Below are 20,007 nucleotides of genomic sequence, written 5' to 3' on the forward strand. Positions count from 1 at the left end.
CAGGTTCTAATCCCGAATGTGCCATTGACTTCTTCTGTCTGTGCAGATCAAATACTCAACCATTTTCGCTGACTTAAGTATTTAAATTATTGATATTCAGTATTAAGGGGAAATGTGATTTTAATTTTTAAGTAGAATCTCTCTTTAGCATCCAAACCAATAAAGTTCTATCTGTGTGGGCTTCTCTTTTCTTTCTTCCTGATTTCTTTAATTTGGAGAGGATTCTACACTTTTGTCTAAAACTTTAGACTTAAGGATTCTGGATTTCCCTGAAAGTATCAGTGTATCTCATACAGGCCAGAGATGCCTGTGGCAGCTTTGTGGTGTTGTGCTTGGTTACAGATGCTGTTTCTTCCTCTTGCATCTCAGTTTCTAAATTCCACAAAAAAGGTTCCTGGAAAGCCCTTCTCAGTATTGCTGCTCCACACAACCACCTCAGCAGCCCAGACTGCAAAGGAAGGGAGGAGTCTGGGCAGGACAGCGAGCGCTGTGGTGGGTGTGCGTGAGCCAGCGTGTTCCCAACAACTTCCTGCATTTCATTAGCAAATTAAATCCTGTTGCATTAAATAATTAAGGGGATTAACTGATGCCTTCCCCAGTTGTTCAGTCACCTCCACATGAGTGTGTTCTAATAGAGTCCTGGAACTGTTGTATCTCTGGGATGTGCAATGGATTCATAGTTAATGTACTCTTGCCATAATTGCTTTTTAATACAGTGGATTAGAAGATTATCTTTAAATTAAACTGTATTTCAAACAATAAAAAGAATAACATGAATTATATGTTAATCACTAGATTCTAAGAGTTAAAAGATTTTCTCATACTAGTTATTACTAGTCATGTCTTTAAGACTCAGATTTAATCAGTAATTTACCCATGATTTATTGTGAGCCAAAAACAGATTTGTAAGAAACAAAATATTCCACCAGCAGTGATAGAGAAACAGATAATATCAAATTATTTCTAGTCATTATCATCTGTCTGCTGGAATTCTCATCCTTATTGTCCCAGACATACTAGCTCAGGAACAGCTGCAGTAAATACAGAAACTTTCTGAGAAAGCATCGCTTGTGCAATGGCATTGGGGCAGTTCTTAGTGCACCAGGGGTGTTATCCAGAAACAGAACTGAGGGCTGGATGCCAGTTCACAATTTCCTTTCAGCAGAAGCTGAGACTTTGGTGCCCTAAGTCATTGTGAAAGCCTGAGTTGTATTCGTATAATGAGGATGTAGTGAAGGTAGAAGGGGTGGGACAGTTGCTGCCTATGGAGGTGTGGTCTTGATTTTGGGGAAAAACAAGAATGAACAGGTTGATACAATATGAGGCATTTTTCTCCTCTCTCTTGCCTTCTTGGCTTATTGCTGACATATTTCTGTGTTCTACCTCTTAAGTCACCTGCTGTGTCCAGGCCTCTTCAGGTTTCTGAATTTGCTGTAAGACCCATGAAAGGCTGTTTTCCCAACAGCCAGTACCAAAAGCATGAGGAACATTAAAAAGCAAAGTGCCTTTGCTGAAGCAGAAGGAACTCTGCTGAACAGCTTTGCGATTGAGGAAATTTGACATCCATGGTTTTGATCGGTCTTGTTCGAGTCTTCTGTGTTTTTGAAGAAAGTGTCAAAAAGTTATTTGAGTTGTGGAACTGTTGGGTGCAAAATCTGCTGGGTGACTCAGGGAAATGAGACATGGAAAGCTAAACAGGTGGAATGAAGGGGGAAAAAACAACTAAAGAATGAGATGCCTTTGGAGAAAGAAGTTTGAATTGGTGCAGCTGGGGAGGGGAGGCCATCGAGAGGGGTACGGGGAGAAGTTAAATGCGATTCACTAGAGATGTCGGGGAAGAAGTGGTGACATTGTGTATGTCTGGGATGTTTGGATGGAAGGAACTGAAGCTGAAACTGAGGCTCTTGACCTGTTTATTGCTCATAAAGAATAAGGGAGTCTGGAGAAGGCTCCATTACAAACTCTTTGGATTATAAGATTGAGGCAGACCATAAGCCTCGGTTGGAGAGAGTTTTCATTATGAGTTTTCCCAAAGAGTATTTCATCTGAGCTCTGCTTTCATCACACTCCTTGATTTTACAAGCAAAAATGAGAACAAAGACACAAAGCCTTTAAAATTGAGCTCATCAGCCCACATTTCAGTGTTAGCAGTATTTGCATCTGCTACTGCATTTATATCTGAAGTTAAAATCTTGGCCCTTAGCCTGTGAGCAGCAGTTTATGACCATCCTGGATACAGTTCAGAGCTATGCTAAGTGGTTCCATTTGAAAGACATTTTTCAATTACAGAAAAACAATTTTGGGAAGAGGTTCTGTTCAAAAGTACTTGTTGAAATTCCATTTATGCAGCCTGGCGTGGTTGCTTTGGTGATGCTGCTGAAGCTCTTGTGAAACCAAACCAACTTCCTGGCAAATGTATCAGTACTGCATAAGGAAATCAGGAGCTGAATCTGAATCAAACATATATATATATACAAAAAAATGTAAATACACAAAACCCACAAATAAATGTAAATAATACAAATAAATATACAAATGTAAAAATATACATATTTATATGGGACTTGGAGAGAGTTTGGATATGAAAGTAGAACCTGGTTTTTCCTTTCAATAGTGCTGCAAACAGAACCTCAATCCTGAGCATCTCAAACTTTTGAGAAAATCTAGAACCAGATGTGAGCCTCATTTAAAACAAATGTAATGTAATGGAGCTACATCAATTTGCAGCTTCTACTCAACGGCTTCAAAAGTTTTCCCAATGTAGAGGAACACAACCTAATCCACAGCTTCCTTCTACATAAAATAGGATCCTGAGATTCTGCCCTAAGATCATCCCTGGTTGTTTACCTGAGAAGAATGTTTGGAGGCTTTGTGTACAGACAAAGGAGAAAGACAAAGGCTGAGGTTTCTCTGGTGAGAGGTGGCTGATAACCCTGTATAGCCAAAGCTTTTCTTGGGCAGCTGCTGGGTCTGTGCTGGCCCCAAACACGTGACACTGCAAGAGTAAGACTTGTGTTCTAACAGTGAAAATTGTGCATTGTAATAGCTCAGGTTAGTTCCTATAATTTCTCATAGGACTATGTCAGTACAGTATTAATAAGCAACTTCCTAATTAAGAATAATACAGAAAGCATTTAAAATTTGCACGGAGGAATGGAATTTGTAAGTGGTTTTCTGTACCGTCATTTTTTGTCCTCTCAGAATAGTCATTTAGGTGATTCAGTAATCCATGAGTTACAGGAACCTGGTTGCATTGATATGCTGGTTAGAAAGCTAAATGACAAAGGTTTCATTTAGAAATTATCAGAAGAATATGTAACTAACAAAACAAAAAAAAATGCAAACCAATGGTTCAAGTTGGAAATGTGACAGGAAAGGAGCAGGTTTTGTGTGGGGCTGGGTCCCTGAAGGATGGGGGGGTACCTGGAAACCGTGGCTTGCAACAGGACCACTTTAGGCATAGGTGACAAAATGAAGAATAAGGAGTGTGGAGTAAAGAACTGGACTGATGTAGAAGAGGAAGAGAATGTAGAAGAAACAGGATAGGCTGAGAACAAATCTGCAGGTAGATGTAGAGCTTCAGTACAAGAAGAAGGAAAATTATTGCTGGAGAAGGAAAACAACTATTAGGGAACATCGTACATTTCCAAAGAAAGCAAGAACACTGAGGTATTCACGAGCTTTTTTTGAGTAAACCAGGAGGAGACAGGAAGGTTGCAGAAAATTACCTATTTAGGTATGAAGGATATGCATTGGGATTTGCATTCTGTTCTTCGCAGATCTTACAAGCTAGAATTACCTCCTATCACCGTGAGTTTGCCAAAATATAAAAGCAATGAGAAAAGATAATACAATGGTGGAGGAGACTGCAGTCTTCCCTCTTTTGGGGACCATGACAGCCTAAATATTAGCTGAAGTCATCCAGCAAATGAAAGGTGGATGCCTCTATTTGACAGGGTTGCTCTGGAAACCTGGATTTAAATGAAAATAATTTAAACTACCCGTGCTTATGCAGCCCTAGGAAAGGGATGGATTGGAATTACAAAGCCCTGTCTCCATAATTTTTGTGTGTAACTGGCTCTATGAGCACAGAAAAGAGCAACCAACATCTCTAAGCGATCAGTAGTATTGCAAATGGCAAGGAAATGGAACACAGTTCAGGGGACATTTTATATCTTAATCTAATATATGAGAAACTACTTGGGTCTAGAAGGGCATTTTAATTTTGGAAGCTGTTACTCGTTGTGGACTTAGGCTTGAAAGAGCAGCTGGTCTGCAGGGTCTGAAACAAACTCAGTCAGACCTGACCTGTGCTGGCTTCTCAGGTGAGGGATGAATAATCCATAAAGAATTAAAAGTATTTTCTGGCTGTGAATAAAAGCAGCAATGTACCAGTCAGTCCAGGACAGTGAGTGAAAAACAATTCATATCTTTCAGACACTGAAAGCACAGGAGTCAAGAGCGTTAACCCCGCTGAAAACCTTGGCAGGGAGCTCTGCAACGAGCTGCCTTCAAGGTACCATAAATCTGCAGAGCCTCTAATGTATCCCACAATTACCTCTGTTGTTTATTTAACTATCACTTAGCTGTAGTAGTACAAGATATTTCGTGTATACCTGGAACCATCAGAGCTATATTAACTCAGGATTCCTTTTAAACGCTCTGCAGCTACGTCCCATTACCTCCCCATAGATTTTTATTGGATGCTATCCAGAGGTTCAGTGTCATAAGTGCCGTTGTGACAGACGCATTCCTTGCAGGGAGCACTGGCAGCCAGGCCACATTCCCTGACCGTGTTCAGCCTTCCCCTGAGGAGAGGGGAGAGCACTTTGGCAGCGGCAGGTGCGGGGCGGCCCCAGAGGGTGACACTGAGTTACCTCCCTGGTTCAGCTGATGTGCACACAGAGCCAGATCTGCTGATGACTTACAGCAGGAACTAGGTGATCTTTAAGGTCCCTTCCAGCCCAAACATTCCATGATGATTTATGATTTTTTAGTAATGCCCAGAGGCTCCACTGGACAAGCTGTAAGAGTTCCCACCCAGTTGGCCTAAGGAGATCTGCTGGACAAAGCAGTGATGTGGGTTTCTATTGCAGTGGGGAGCTGAGACCCGGGGAAATGAACGGAACTGTGCTGGCAGGGAGCAAGGATGTTATTGGAACTGATCTCCAAACTCATCCTACCTCTGCCTCAGCCACAGCTCTGTTGATTCTCTGCTAATGCACTTGTGGGGTGTTCATGGATTCGTGCATATAAAAGTTATTAGGTTCCTGCAGCAAATGTTCTTTGGCAATTAAAGCACTAAAGACCTAAATTTTTGTTCTCTTCTCTGTGAACAGAAACTCTTGGAACATCAATACAGTCACTTAAACCTACATAAACATCCACCTGTGGTGGCTTACCTGACTCATACTACCTGGAAGTATGTGCTTTGCTTAGCACACTCTTTGTTCTTGGAAAGGGGTTTCCTAAAGCCATAGACCGTGTGGCTTCTGTGGCACCGTGTCACACTGTGTGATCCATTTGACTGTTGGTAGTAGCAGAGACTGCTATATCTCAGGGCAGCACCCTGATCTGGGGGCTATAAAATCTTTTCTAACAGCTTTGAATTTATTTTTTTTTAATCCGAATGTAATGCTTGAACAGGAGAGATTAAAAAATGCCAATTCCAGGATAACTGTTGGTCCAGGAACTAGTTTGTTCCCTCTCAGTGGGGGACAACAGGAGGAGCAACAGGGGACAACAAAGCAGGAGCAAGATTACAGATGCTCTCCTCCCTGTGAGAACATGAGCTTTAAATGCTCATGTGGCCAGGGACTGTTCTGGTCTGATTTACTCTTGTTCTGATTTACTCTTGTTCTTCTTCTCTCAGTTTCATTTTAATAGTGAATCAAAGAAGTTTTGTATTAAAGAAAACTTACTGCCCACTGAGCTCATCTGCTCCATGAGTACACCTAGAGACAAAAGGGTCCTGGCATAGAGAGGTTTATTTTAAGTAGCTGAGTTTCACCTACGCCTGTCACTGAGTAATTGTTACACCTACTACAGCTCCTCTCTCCAAAAAAAAATAAAAAAATAAAAAAAAGAAGTCACAGAAGAAAGTTTAAAAAACACTATATAAGCTTTGTAAAACATAAAGGCTTCATTTTACAAATAGCACTCCATGGGTAAGTGAGCCAGCTAACCTCTTCGATAGATTTATGCCAGCAGCATTTTCTAGCATGGGACTCCAAGGACACAGAAGTCAGGATTTCACAGTAGTATGAGGCTAATGATTAAAGTATGTGTGATGGTAGGCACAGTAACAGCCCTGAACGGGGAAGCACCCGCCTTTCTCTTAGGTGTTCTGACAGCCTGATATTAAAGACCTGCAAGTGTCAGAAGATGTAGGAAATCAACTGGCCTCTTTGACAGATTTTACAGCATAGTGTTTGTGCTGTCAAGGCAGTGAATATGACAACCCAAGGAATGACAGTAATAGGAATGCTTAGTTAAGGGAACAAGCTGAACAGAGATGCCACTGTTGACAATAACATGCTCATGTTAAAGGCAGCCTCTTTGAGCTTTTACTTTGAGAAGATTTTATTAAGCCCAGTTTTCTGCTTGTTTTGTTTTGTTTTCAGAGTCTTCCTGTGCGTCTGTCTGTCTGTTTTTACTACCACGGTAAAATACTATTTAGTTGTAATGTGGAAGAAAGATAAAAGTCATTCTGCAATGCTCTGTTTCACTTATATTATTGCCATAGTGTAGAAAACATCTGAAAGCTGCATTGATTACAATTAAAAAACCTCTGGTTTTTTTATCCTGGGAAGTTTATAAACAGACAAAAATGAAAAAAAAACTTAAGAGTTGTGAGAGCTGATGTTTGAGATTTGGCTACCTAAAAATGAGATAACTTGTTCAAGGGAGTCATGGAGTGAATGGAGAGTGGGGACCTGCAAGGCATATTTTATCCCACTCATCTCTTTCCAGTCACCACAGAAAATGCCCAAACAGCTGCAATAGATGGGGCACAGCAAAGTCAGGAGGGTAACCTCGGGCTAAGCTGGAGGCACGCACAGCACAAGCCACCTTTCCCAGCTTTCCCAGCCACCTCAGCAGGGCTTTAACCAGCCCCACATCAGCCTCCCTCTCCAGGAAGCCTTGGGTAGTGAAGGACTTGACAAAAAACAGAATCCACGTAACATTAGATCAGCCTCTAAGCTTGAAATAATAATGATAACAACAACAGATCTTTAGGGACAAAACAGAAGTGTTTCCTGATCTTATTTGCTAGGAAAGACAGATGAGTGTAAAAAGCATTCGGAATCCATGGTGTTTACCCAGAGGTTCTGCTCTGGGCTCATAAGGGCACCAAACCTCTCTTTCAGAGGTAAACCTCTCATGTTCAGAGGTACAACACTTAAACAGAACATTTTGAGGTAAAGCAAAATAAATGTTACTTTTCCTCAAAAGTGCTTTTTCTCTGAAGTAGTACTTTTTATGATTCCTGCTTGAACTCTGGAAGTAAACTGAAGTTTGGCTTCTAGGTCTGTGTAGGCAAACCCTTTGTCTGTGTCCACCTCCATCTCTGGCTTTGATCACCAGCAGTGGTTATTAGCTGTGGCATAAGAACTGGCTCTGAGGGTCAAGAGATTTGTATAAGAAAAGAAAGTGCTAATTACAGTCCATTTCAATAAGCTTAGAAATATAGCAGAGACAAGTCCATTATCTCAGAGTTAATAGGGTTACAAAATGTTGACGATGCACACAATCTGCTTTGCTATCAAACGCTACTGAAATTATGGATTGTTGCCACAGCACGAGAGTTGCACCAAATGATTAACACTTGGGTTTAATAGAGGTCATTGCCTATGTAAGCCTGACCTTTGGTGGTATTTAAGCACCTGGAGATGGATGCAGGTGCCTAGTTACATTTTCAGGAAATCAGCTCTGGTTTACACATCTGCCAGCAGTGCAAATGAGGGAATTGCCTTTGAAAATTTCTTTGAGGTGCCTGTTTGCAAGTTTTGGGGGGGATTTTTTCTCACCCTGCCTCAGCTGGCTGAGAATGAGCTGTGCAGGGTCCCTCTGTCAGCACCGAGCCCCTCTCCTGGGATCACTGTCTCAGAGACGCAGGTGAGTTCCCCTGGAAAGGGAGTTTTTCTCACTTGGAGCTGCAGAAGGAGCCCAGATGAACTCACTGCTCAGCTCGGTTTCCGCTGTGGGATGGCAAGGTTAGATGAGATGAATCCCACTCCCTGTCAAAAAGCGATTACACATCTGGTCATTCCTTTGGAGTTAATGGAAAGGATGATGCATATGCTGTCCGAGGGAAAAATAAATCACTGTTCACATCCTGGTCTCATCTTCTGTAACACAAGCATATCCATCTTATCGTTTGAGAGAGGAAGGAGGATCAGGGAGGCTTTAACTGAATGACTGCAGGCATCTGAAATTAGGGAGTGGGGAAAGGAGAAGGAACAGAGTGTTCATACAAAGGTTATCTTCTGTTCTCTGAATGCTTTTAAAACAGTGTTTCCATTAGTCAGAGATATGTTACTGCATACCTGGAATTTTTTTTATACACTGCTCAACTTCACTGAATTCTTAAAAGTGAGACATCCTGATGCCTAAAATGCATACGGCTGCAGTCAAGGAGGAAGTTCAGTGGAAAGCACCCAAATCTGTATTCAGGGACCTCACTTGTAGCAGAAACTGGAATAATTTTCAATTTGTGGTGACAGCAGTTTTGCTGTGACTTAATTTTTCTAAGTTATCCCATCAGTAAGTTTTATTTTTCTTAATGAAAATTTTTATTTAACATAAGCCTAGCTGTTGAAACACCCAAAAAAACAGCTAATGTGTTATGGAGATAATATTACATGTACTACTGCACTTGATATGCTACTTACAATATGTAAGTTTAACAGAAGAGAAAGACTTGTTCTTCAGAACAAGATTTTAATGTGAACTTTAACCATGCTCTGGAGCATTTGCCATCACATAAAAAGTCATTCAGAAAGTTTCCTTGCAAGCAGAGCTTCAGCTTGGCAACCTCTGCAGATAATTTTATGGTGATTTATTCCTTTTTGAAGAGCATCAGGTGATACTGATCTTTACTCTTTTACTCCATTGCTTTCTTAAAATGTGACATTTTTGTCATGTTGTTGCCCTGGGCAGCACAAGCACAACTACAGCAACACCATTACTGATGTCACCTCGGGAGTTTCTCAGCCAGCAAGTTATTGCTGTGCCGGGCTCCAGGCAGCTCCCCAGTGACGCAGTGTCACTCACACCTTCCCTGTTAGTGGGCATACAAAAACCAAATGCTGACTTTTGGGATGTTTGATTTCAGAACAGCGCAGTGGGACTGAGGTCCCACACGTTGTAGCAATCCAAGGATTTCTGCCAGAATGTCTTGGTCCTCATCTGTTTTTTAATTCAAGGTAGATTGACTTGGAAACATAGACCTACATGTGTGCCCACATACAGATATTCTAGGTAACTCTGAAAACTAGACAAATGCCTTCCTATCATATGCAGAAAATATTCTTCTTTGGTAGCAATTTTCATAAAAAAATCCAGTCCTTGACAGAAGAAGTTTCCCTTTTATTCCCAATATATTATTTTTAATATATTCTGAATATACATTTAAGCATGCGTCATTAAGACATTCAGAAAGGTTTTGACATTTTGAAGCCTCTGCTCCAAAAGTTTCTGCTTTAATACTTTCTGCTTTGTTTTGAAACTACTTTAAAAATCCAAAATGCTACCAAAAGACCAACTAAAATGTAATATAAACAAGCTCAAGTCCAGCTGAAAGGGAGCTTCACACTAATGGTCTGGGTCTAGAAATCCTTATAAAAGGGCTTTAAGTTTTTTTATATAAAGGATTTTCTTCTATCAGATAAATGCTTTCTTTGCTCTGAGTAACTTTCTGGTGATTTCTTGCTTGAAAAAGGATTTGTTGAGTTCTGAGATCTGTTTAAGCTCCAGGAATAATGCCCCTTCATCTAGGTCACATTTTCCACACAGTAAGAACTTAAGAGAAGTGGTCTTTTTCCATTGCTCAAACATTACTCCACACCTTTACCCTTTTGAGGGAAATGTGTAAGGCCACATCCTGCTGCACACTCATTTATCATCCAGGCCAAATCTCTCCGTGCAGATTTTTAAAGATGCAAACTGAATTTCTGTTAACACATTGCCTGGGTAATTTGAGATTTTCTGTGTTCCAGGGGAATCACTTTCCACCTTTGTAAATGTCTATTGAATAGTTTGTCTAAGAAACTTCTCTGCACTTACTTTCCCGTTATTACCTTCTTCTAGTACTTGGGTCTAGGAAACCTGCACTCAATGTTCCTACTCAGCCTAAAAAGCTGCCTTTCTCTTTAAGAGGTCTGCCTGTTAGTGTACTGCTAAAAGACAAGCAAAAGGGAATTTGCTCATTTTAAGACCTGGTGCTGTAACTCATTAGTGCAATAATGGATGTGTTTGTGATGCCCTGATCCTGCTGTCACCTAAGCACATGATTGCACTGAATTGAGTGACTTCACACACATAAGCTGAGTCACAGGTGAGATGAGCTAATTTTCCCTAATATACTTCACCAAATCTATGTCTATTTAAATTCTTTTAAAGTCACTAGACAGAATGACAAAAGGATTTTATTTTGGTACCAGTATATTAAACACCTGTATCAGCAGATTCTTGGACTGCTTCTGTCTTTTCCAGTTTGCCTTTTGGTCTCCATTACTGAGCATATTTAGTGAACTGCTGCAAGTAAATTACAACCTGCTCAAGATTATTCTTCTACACCCTTTCCCATGGAAGATCTAAATAAACATAGTGTGAAGGCAAAGGGAGGAGGGGATCACCATAATCTCCAAGAGAGGAATATTTAGGAGGTTTTACTCACATTTGAGAATGGAGGACTTACAGCAATGTCAAAAAAGTGCATTCTTAAGCAAAAGGTAGTGTATGAGAAATAGTCACTATATCAGTAAAGCAACTCAGTGCTTTCCTTCCATGTGCCAGGTGAGGATCCAAGCCCACCAGTTCACCTTTCTCCCCAGCACAGGAGCTGGAGGTCCCACAGCCCCACGCTGTGTCCAGGCTGGGGCTGCACCAGGACAGTCGTGCTGCTCTTGGTGTGCTCTGTGCACCTCAACAGCCTTGGTACAGGGGGAGTCCTGGCACCTCTACGTGGTGCAGTGCATGGGCAAAACTCCAAATCCAAGTCCTCTCTTGCTGCCATAACACAGCAGGCAGTGTGATCATGGCTATTTAAGTTTATAATTGTCTGTAGCCTTGTCCAGTCTGATCTATCTGCTGTATTCCTTGTTGTGGTTGGGTGTTTTTTCATTATACTGCAGGTTATTCAAGGCAGGAACTGGGGTTTTTTGCCTTTTACACCTCCCCTGAGAGGTGCCCCGTTCCTAGGAGACTCGAGGTTGAGTGATCATCATGATGATGCAAATGGTGTAGCTCCAATAATGAGAAAAGATCTTAATTCAGAGGGAATGGAATCCATTAGGGCTGTGCAATTTATAACCTTATCAGAGGAAGAGGCATTACTTTTTAAAAGGGAACACAAAAGAAAATATGTTTGATACAAGGTGTTGTGTAATGAATTAGTAGCCTTTGGTAAGTAAGGTTCAAAAAATACCCGTCTCTTAAAATAAATTCCACTGACTAACAGTTAGGGGCCAAAACTAAGCTAAATTACATTCTAACTATTCTTGAACAGAGTTTAAAAGTTCTGAGTAATGACATTGGTTGAACTATTAATGTAAATCCTTAAAATATAAGTAGTTTCTTGATACTTTCCACTTTGGGGCATCTTCGGGAAAAAAACCCTACACAACAAAACCAGATGCTGCTCTACATTCATAGGAGAAATCAATGGATGGGATCAATATTCCCTCCACAGGTAATAAATGCTGAGAAGCATTTCTGTCTATCTAAATTGATCCTAGAGAATTCTTTAAATTGGTTCTGATGTGTATAAAAACCATTTCCCTATTGATCAAAGCTTTTCTTGCTTTCTTTCTTTGATATGTTATTTCATCTCTGCCATCAGGAATGGTCTCAAGCTTCTCTATGCAGTTATGATAAACAGAATCTCTTAAATCCACACAATGTTATATTTTTAATGAAACAAGAAGTAACTGGGTTTGTCTGTGAAGATGAATGCCTTGGTTACAGTTAGGCAGTGAAAGTGTTTTTTAAACTGGGAAAGTTACCACATCTGAATTATTTGAAAGGAAGTCTAAAGTAGCTGCTGTACTTTTATTAGAAGGAACTGTCCAAATCCTGCACCTCAACTGATCCATTTGCTCTGCAAGTAAGAGCTGCTGGGACAGAGAGGAGAGTTTTCGATCTGTCACTGTCCTTGTTCTGCTCTGTGTGTGAGAAGAGCTCACATTGTTTGCTGAGACTTTGGAAAAAAATTAGTTGGAGCTGGCAAACAGTGCTAGTTATCAGTATGAATGTCTCAGCTACAGGCAGCCGTGGAGTTTGTGACTTTCGTTACAATACTATTTTATTAACATTTAAGATGCTAGACTATTTTAGAAACATTAAATACTTGTCTGCTAAAACAGGAACATTCAGAATATTAGATAATGGAATGTTACATAATTTGTAAATTAATTTGCCTGAAGAAGAGTGCTTCAATGTGTCTATAAAGCACTTGCCAGTGAGGAGTGGTGGTGGTGGTCTGTTCCAGAGATGACACTGTTTCCAGCTGTTTGAACATGAAAAGCAGTGCTTAGTGTGGTCTTGGCAAGGTCTCACTCAAAATTCATTGTACAAAAAAGACAATAATCACAGCTGTAATTTCTGTTAGGCTCTTACGAAATATAAATTGTCAAACTGTCTTTTGACAAGTACAGGTTTTGTTCCCTCTACCCCAAGTAATTTGGAGCCATCAACCCAGCAAATTAATCTTGTCTAGTTCTGTCTTCTGAAGAAATGCAGTAACAAATTAGATTGCTTCAACACACCAGCACTATTTTAAATTTATTCACCAGTTCATATTAGGAGGTGGATTTCATACTGTATTCACAGGAGTGGCTTTGGTTCATTAGGATTTGCACAGCAGCACAGGTATGCAAAGTTCCTTGCAGATGAGAAAAAGCATGTTGCTTACTTATATCTAACACAACTGAGCTTCACTGAATGCAGTAACTTTGCTTTTAAGCTCACGTGTTTAGGTCAGTGTGGAGACTCCAGGAAAATTACTTCTTTTTTTCTTTTTTTTTTTTTTTTTGCCAGATTCCTGCTTCTGATACTTTATGGTTATGGCCTTGCTCAAGCCCATAACGTTATGTGTCTTTGGAGAATTTACAGGGATAGATTTCCATAAAAAGATAATTAATTACCCCATTCTCCAAAGTTGGATACATATCTTAAAAGTAAAAACAAACAAACAAAACACCACAAAAAAAAATCCCAACAACCAACCAAACAAAAAACCCACACTAAAATGTTAGTATCTCTTCTAAGGTACTAAATGATTTTTAGGGTCCAGTTCTGCTCTGAGAACAATGTAGGGGTATGGTTTTAGTAGCTGGAATTGTTCATCTAGAAGGGAGTTAGTGATTTTTATTGTTTTAAATACAAATGTATTTCAGCCCAAACAACAGCACTGCATTTGTAATTAATCAATGCCTAAACCCAAGAGTGTTGCCAGTCTGGAAATGGCAGCCTGGTGAGGCAGCACATGAGACCAGGAACAGAGCTCTTCCCTGTAGGACAGTGGGAAACCTCCAGCAGCAGCTTAGTCCATGCTGAGGAGAGACAGGGAGCAGAAGGGCACTGATTCCTCAGAGACAAGTCAGTCCAAGGAGAAAGGTGGAGGGTTCAGAGACTCCATGTCTCACACAGTGCTGCTCCTGACAGCTCCTGTGGCTGCCTCCCAGCTCCCACAGACAGGATTCAGAGGAGCGTTTTCACAAAAACCCTGTTTCACCATCACCGGGGGGTAAGTTGGGGCCTGGCTCAGCTCCAGATTTCTCTGTGGGTCCCCAGGGAACGAAACAGCAGCGGTATCATGGGCTCACTGTGAAGCCTGAGGCTTGCACATGGAGAATTTTAGTACACAAATAGGGTTTTTTCTGGGCTAAGCTGTCATCCCTCTTAATGATCCCTTGCACAGAAGTTGTTTGTACTCTTAATTGCCTTTGCTGCCTTTCTTTACTTTTTCTAACTCAGTGCATCCTTTTTGAAACAAGTGGCCAGATGGTCAGAGCTTATGTTATTCTAAGGACATAATAGGGGTACATCAGAAAAATTAGTACCTGTGTTCTAGCAATGGGCAACAGCAAATCAGCTGTACTTGGTACAAAGGCTGCTACTGTAGGCTCTCTTTGTCGTGGCAATGTGCTTTGTCATCACTCCTGTCTCCCAGGTTGAGGAAGGCTGAGTTTAGGACTGGCCAGAGCAAAGCATGGGTTTAGCTCCCCGTGTTGCCCATGTGGGAGGTGCATCAGCAGATCCAGAGCAGCTTCTTCATGAGCTGGAGACCTGGAGGCTGTGAGATCTACAGGTCAGAAGCTTTGGAGGCTTTGTATCTTCTAAGCAGAAACTGTCCCTCTCAATTCAAATCAGCCTAACTGCTGAGTTCAGTGAGTTTGCACAAACCAGCCCCACCTGACAGTTGGGTCAAAGGTATGAGGAAAAATTTTTCTTCAGGCTTTTATATTCCTCTGAGTGTTATATCAAAGTGCCTTTGTTAGTGACAAGTAAGTATCCTTCATTAAAAAAGAGCTTTGCATGACAATTATGTAGTAGTTTTTGTTTGCTTTCCTAATTGGAGAACATTTTGAAAGAGCAATAAAACACAATTTGTTCTCTCTTTCCAAAGCGAAACATCTCCTTTTGGAAGGAAGGAGGGAGTAAATTTACATTATAATGAGCAAATTGTTATGAGCCTGTAGATCAGGGTTGACATAAAGGGTGACGGAAATGAGATGTTCTCATTTTGTGCATTCCCCTCCCCTTTTGCTTGCATTTGCCTGTGGATCCTGCTGCTACTGAGCAAGGAAGTAGCTGTACTCGTGGTCAGCCGTAGCAACAAATCACAACTGAGGGAACAAAAATTCACATGAAAAAAGTCATTCTTCACCAGGGCTGCCTTGTGCATCTCAATCAGCGAGTACTCGCGATGGAGATAGGTGCAGGTTACTACTGCACCTTCTAGCCAGTTGTTTTTTACTGTCTCTGTTTTCCCATTGGTTTTGTCCATTCCCAGTACCGTCACAATATTGGTGGGATGAGAGTGCTATTGTTCGCACTGACTTATCTAGAAAGAATTCAGAAAAATGCAGGGTTAGGGTCTGCTCTTGCCCTGCTGCCAACCCGGGGGGTGACTGAGAAGCCTGAGCTGTTGTCTTAGTTGTCACTGTCCTGCCCTTACTTTCTGGAAGGGAACTGCAGCTGTCCAAATCTTTTCTCCTTCCTGTCCCTCTCTTTTTGTGACAAGCGGGTTCGTTACTTGTTTGAGCAGCTGAGAGTGACGTTAACCCCCTGCCCAGCTGTTGCGGTGTCAGGGCTCCAGGTGAAATGGCATTTGTTTGGCTCCTAGAGAAGTCATCCAGCGATTGCCTGGAGAGTCTGGCTGCAAGTGAAATCCATATGCAATGCTTCTGTCAGCAAAGACTTGCTGGAGGAGAGTTTATAATAAATATTCACATCTGCTGCTTTGGACACTCTAATCCATCCTACAGATCTTTGCTGTGTCAGGCTTTGTTCTAGCTGAAGAAGTCGGGTAGTTACAAAGGTTTGCAAATAGGGCATATTTATCATGGTTAGCTCTACTTCCTAGTTCCCGTTCTTGCACACATATCCATGACCACACCAAGCATAACTTGTGGTTAAATAATCTTGGTGTGTTTTTAAGGTGTTTTAGGCTACGTGTTTCCTTTGATAAATGGAGAAATGAAGCCATCAGATCTTCGTGGGCAGAGCAGAGAACATCATTGTTATGACTCAGTTTGAATGGAGGGACAGGATATTCCCTGGATAAACTGTTCATCACACAGGCACACCCAAGGCCCTATGGTTCCCATATTGTTAAAACTGGGACAGATTCCTCCATACTCACTTCTCTTGGGCAGTATGTTCCCATTGGCCACTTGGTGAATAACCTGAGTGACTGAAAATAGCAAAATATCTCCTGTTTTTCATAATCTTCCCCAAAATGATGACCTTGGTGCCAGACTTGACTTTGTCAGTGTCCATATTAATTATTCTTCTGCTGGTGCTGTCTGCTTTCAGAGAGCAAATCTCGATACATAAAAAGCTGTAATCATTTGGAGCGTATATTGAACTTGCTCCTAATAGAAAAAGGTGTTTGACCAAGATCATGGCTGGCAGTAGAGCGATCCTGTTGTTGGTAGGGCCACATCAGCTTTAAAATGAGTGTATTGATCTCCCCTTTTTTTTTTTTCTTGGTACGTGAAACTCATGATTATTATAGTTCTTTTTTAAAGGAGAGAATCTTTATCTGGGAGCTGGGTAAGTAAGAGGTGCTTCAAACATATCACCAGCTGTTACCTCTGCTTTTATTTAAGGATGAAGATAATAAACTTATAAACAAATTTTGCTTCTTTAAGAGTGATGAAAACTGAGTTTGGTTCGTAAATAAACACATGGAAACTGGGAACTCCTTAGAACCTTTTTTAGGTTTTCTTTTATTTTTTTCCTATGGTTAGACCCAATTTGATACTAACAATGTAATTATCGTCGGGTTTTTCCATAAGGATATAAGGGAGAAAGACCCTTAGTTCAGTTAGAACCTGACCTGAAAATTCAGCTGAAAATTCGCATCTTCATGTCTTACAGTGGTACACGAAAAGCAGCATTAAAAGCATGTCTGATGTTGATACCTCCAGGTATCAGAAGAGCATCTGTTTCTCTGGTGCTCAGTCTGTGTGTCAGAATCTGTGCTTGAATAACTGTGTCCAAATACAAGTAAAACAGCCGTGCTCCTAATGAGGAGAACACCGGGGTCTCCAGATTCGCTTCATCGCTGCAAAATCCAATCTCACTGTTATTGATCCGTCCAACAGGAGTACTCATGGGGGGGGGGGGGTTGTCTTTAAAACCACGACCTCAGAACTTGAGCGCCGCTGTCTTGCGCGGCCTTTGCCAACCTCGATGCCTTTGCTCTGCCTTGCAGGTGGCGTGGTGGCCCTGGGCAGCAGCGACGGCTCGGTGCGGGTGCTGCGGCGGGACGCGGGGCAGCTCTCGACGCTGCGGGGCCCGGGCGGTGCCGTGCGCTGCCTGCGCTTCCACGGCCCGCGGCTCCTGCTGTCCGCGGGCGCCGACGGCAGGCTCTGCCTCTGGACGTGAGCGCCTCCCTCGCTCGGCGCTGCGGGAGAAGGCCGGGGCAGCACCGCGCTGCGGGCTCGCAGGCTCATCGTTAATGTCTGCGCCCAAACGGAGCATTATTCGGCGTTTTATCCAAATAAACCCCCCCAGTTTCTCCCTCTTTCTGTTTGCCCCGCGTTTTTCCCCCAACGCCAAGAGTCTCTCCTTTGGTGGTTTCTGGAGAAACAGCTTTACAATGACGCCTAATGACAGCGCAGCCGAATTGCAAGGAGATTGATTTTTAATGTAGCACAGCACGAGACACGGGAGCCGAGGCGCCCCTTCCCCAGCGCAGCCGCCTGTGGGAAGATGAGGCGAAGTTTCCATAATGCGGCCATTGGGGATGTTTTCCCGGACACCGCCGGGGCAGCGGCATGAGCCGGAGCTGGGGATCGCGGAGGGGCTGAGGGGAGACCGCCTGAGGGGAGCCGGGCTGAGGGGAGTCCCAGCCGGCGGATCTGAGGGGAGTCAGTGGATCTGAGGAGAGCCGACGGGCCTGGGGGAACCCGCCTGAAGGGAGCCCCAGCCGGCGGCGGTCAGGGGGGAGCCGGTGGATCTGGGGGGCTTCGGACTAAGGGGAGCCCGGCTGAGGGGAGCCCGAGGCGGCGGGTCTGAGGGGAGCCACTGGATCCGAGTGGGGAGCCGGCGGCTCTGAGGGGAGCCGAGAGCCGTCGCCCCAGCTGGCGGCGGGCGGGGCAGCGGCCGGGGCGGGGGCGCCCCGCCCCTGCATTATTTTGGGGGGGTTTTTTGTTCCTTGCTCTTCCCTCTTTCTTCTCCCCCCTCCCCCCAAAAGAAAAAATTAATTGTAATAAGAGCGGGCAGGGAGATGCGCGGTGCGGGCATGCCCGGCCCCCGGCCCGGGGAGTCCCCGGAGGGGAGCGGGGGCTGCCCGCCCGCCGGGCGCGGGGCTCCTCCGCCCGCCCTCCCCCGCCTGCCTCCCGCCTAACCCGCGCTCGCTCCCCCCCTTCCCCCGCCGTGGCAAAGCTGGAGCCGCAGGAGATCCGCCGGGCACAGGGAGGGGACAGAGATGGGTTGTTTTCTCACACCCCCCCCGCCCCGAGACCTGAGGAGATGCAGCCCAAGTTCGCCGCGATGACTCTGCTGCTGGCACCGGGGATTCTCCGCGGCATCCCAGCCTCCGGACCGCCTGAATCCTGCTCCCTCTGAATCCTCGGCGCCGGGTTAAAGCTTAATTCTCATGTTGTGGTTGCTGGGCTGCCGCGCTCCCCTGTCTTGCGATGGGAGGTGGAGGAAAAGGGATTGTCCGTGAGTCAACACCGAAAACGTGATTAGGAGGAACTGCTTTCACTAATCTGTTTCTAACCTTTCAGTCCTTGTTGGCCTGTGACCCCTCTCAGCTTTCAGATCGAGCCTGATTAGGTAAGTGTGAATTATTCACTTGGGGTGAGGGAAGGCGGATGGAAATGTTTTACTCAGATTTACCCACGATAATGACCTCTCTAATGATGAGAAATGATGAGAAAGTTCAAGCTGTAAACTAATTCTGAGCTGAGCAGCATTTGTTTACTTGTTGAAATCTGTCAGTGCAAGACGTCTGCAGTCTGTCTGATTTCCAAGATCGCTTGTGAGTTGCTATGGGACATCTCGGCTGCTGTAGCAAAATACAGTGCTCTTATTTATGATCTGTTGAGAACTTTTACATATGTGTATATATATATGTTTTAGAGGGCTTCTTCATCAAACTCGAACAAATTCTCTCGATTGTTTCACATTTCCTCAGATATGAATTACTTAATTTGCTTGATTTTTTTTCCCCCCTTAAAATGCCCACAGATCTGCAATGTTGCAACCTACCTGTAGCATTTAGGTGGGGAGATTCTCTGCTCTGTAGATATGTAAAGCAGCCGTATCTGCAGGAATCACTTGATTTCCAAACAGCATGTTACAATAGATATTGCTGATAGGAGTAACAACGGGGTGCATAGTCCTTGTGATAGAAACGCAGCTAGTACTTCAATTAAGAAGATATCGTTTTGAATTTGATAAAGCTTGTGTAATATCCGGTGTCTCCCTCTGTTGTGGCTTTGGAAAAACTGCTTTGTCAACAGGATCCCTTAGCTGCTTCTCTAGGATTAAAGCTTTCTTCTCCTGCTGCTGCTTTTTTGCATCAATTAAGGGAGAATTAATTGCTGAACATCTGCAGTCCACCAAAAATCCCAGCACATAGGGAATATCTCTCCGAGGGGTGGGGGGGAGTCCGTGTTTGCCTGTGTGTGCATGTTTGTGGATACTGTGTGTGGCTGTGTGTGCATGCTCTGGGAACGGAGAAGGGATGACACGCACATCCCAACAGTTCTTCTTTTGGTTTGTGCCAGGATCTACCTCCGTAGTTCCTCAATCCAGATAAAGCTAATATTTCATTTCATTTAAAAGTTTCCTGTAAGACTTTGCCCAGTTCTCTTAAGAGAGGTCAGAAACCAGTTTGCTGCCGGGGTTGCGCTGCCCGTGGGCTGGTGTGGGGGCAGGTTAGTGGCAGGGATTTGGACAGTGCGTTGGTGGCAGTGATGTGGCACTGTAGGAAGCCAGAAGTGCTCCCAAGACACCGGCACGGAGCCTTCGCCTGGCGCCGGCGCTCCCGGGGGTCAGTGCAAAGCTCCTCTCCCTCCCTGGGTCGATCCTTCGCTCGAC

General features: G+C 43.4%; 1 protein-coding gene across 14 annotated transcripts in view; it reads left to right on the top strand.

Moving 5' to 3' along the window:
* VWC2L (von Willebrand factor C domain containing 2 like) overlaps positions 1–20,007 on the top strand; it is a 423,395-nt gene that overhangs the window by 358,086 nt on the left and 45,302 nt on the right. For 4 of the 14 annotated variants that reach the window (XM_032693013.1, XM_032693015.1, XM_032693028.1 and 1 more), the window contains one exon: positions 17,168–17,481. The exons of 9 other annotated variants lie outside the window; for them this stretch is intronic. In XM_032693013.1, coding sequence (XP_032548904.1) covers positions 17,168–17,340 — 173 coding nt within the window. In that variant the 3' untranslated portion in view covers positions 17,341–17,481. Of the gene's footprint in view, positions 1–17,167; positions 17,482–18,262; positions 18,739–20,007 lie in introns of those variants that run through there. One more of the 14 variants, XM_032693018.1, reaches the window with a different exon arrangement.

This window comes from Chiroxiphia lanceolata, chromosome 7 (assembly GCF_009829145.1).
Source record: "Chiroxiphia lanceolata isolate bChiLan1 chromosome 7, bChiLan1.pri, whole genome shotgun sequence".
NCBI classification, from domain to species: domain Eukaryota; kingdom Metazoa; phylum Chordata; class Aves; order Passeriformes; family Pipridae; genus Chiroxiphia; species Chiroxiphia lanceolata.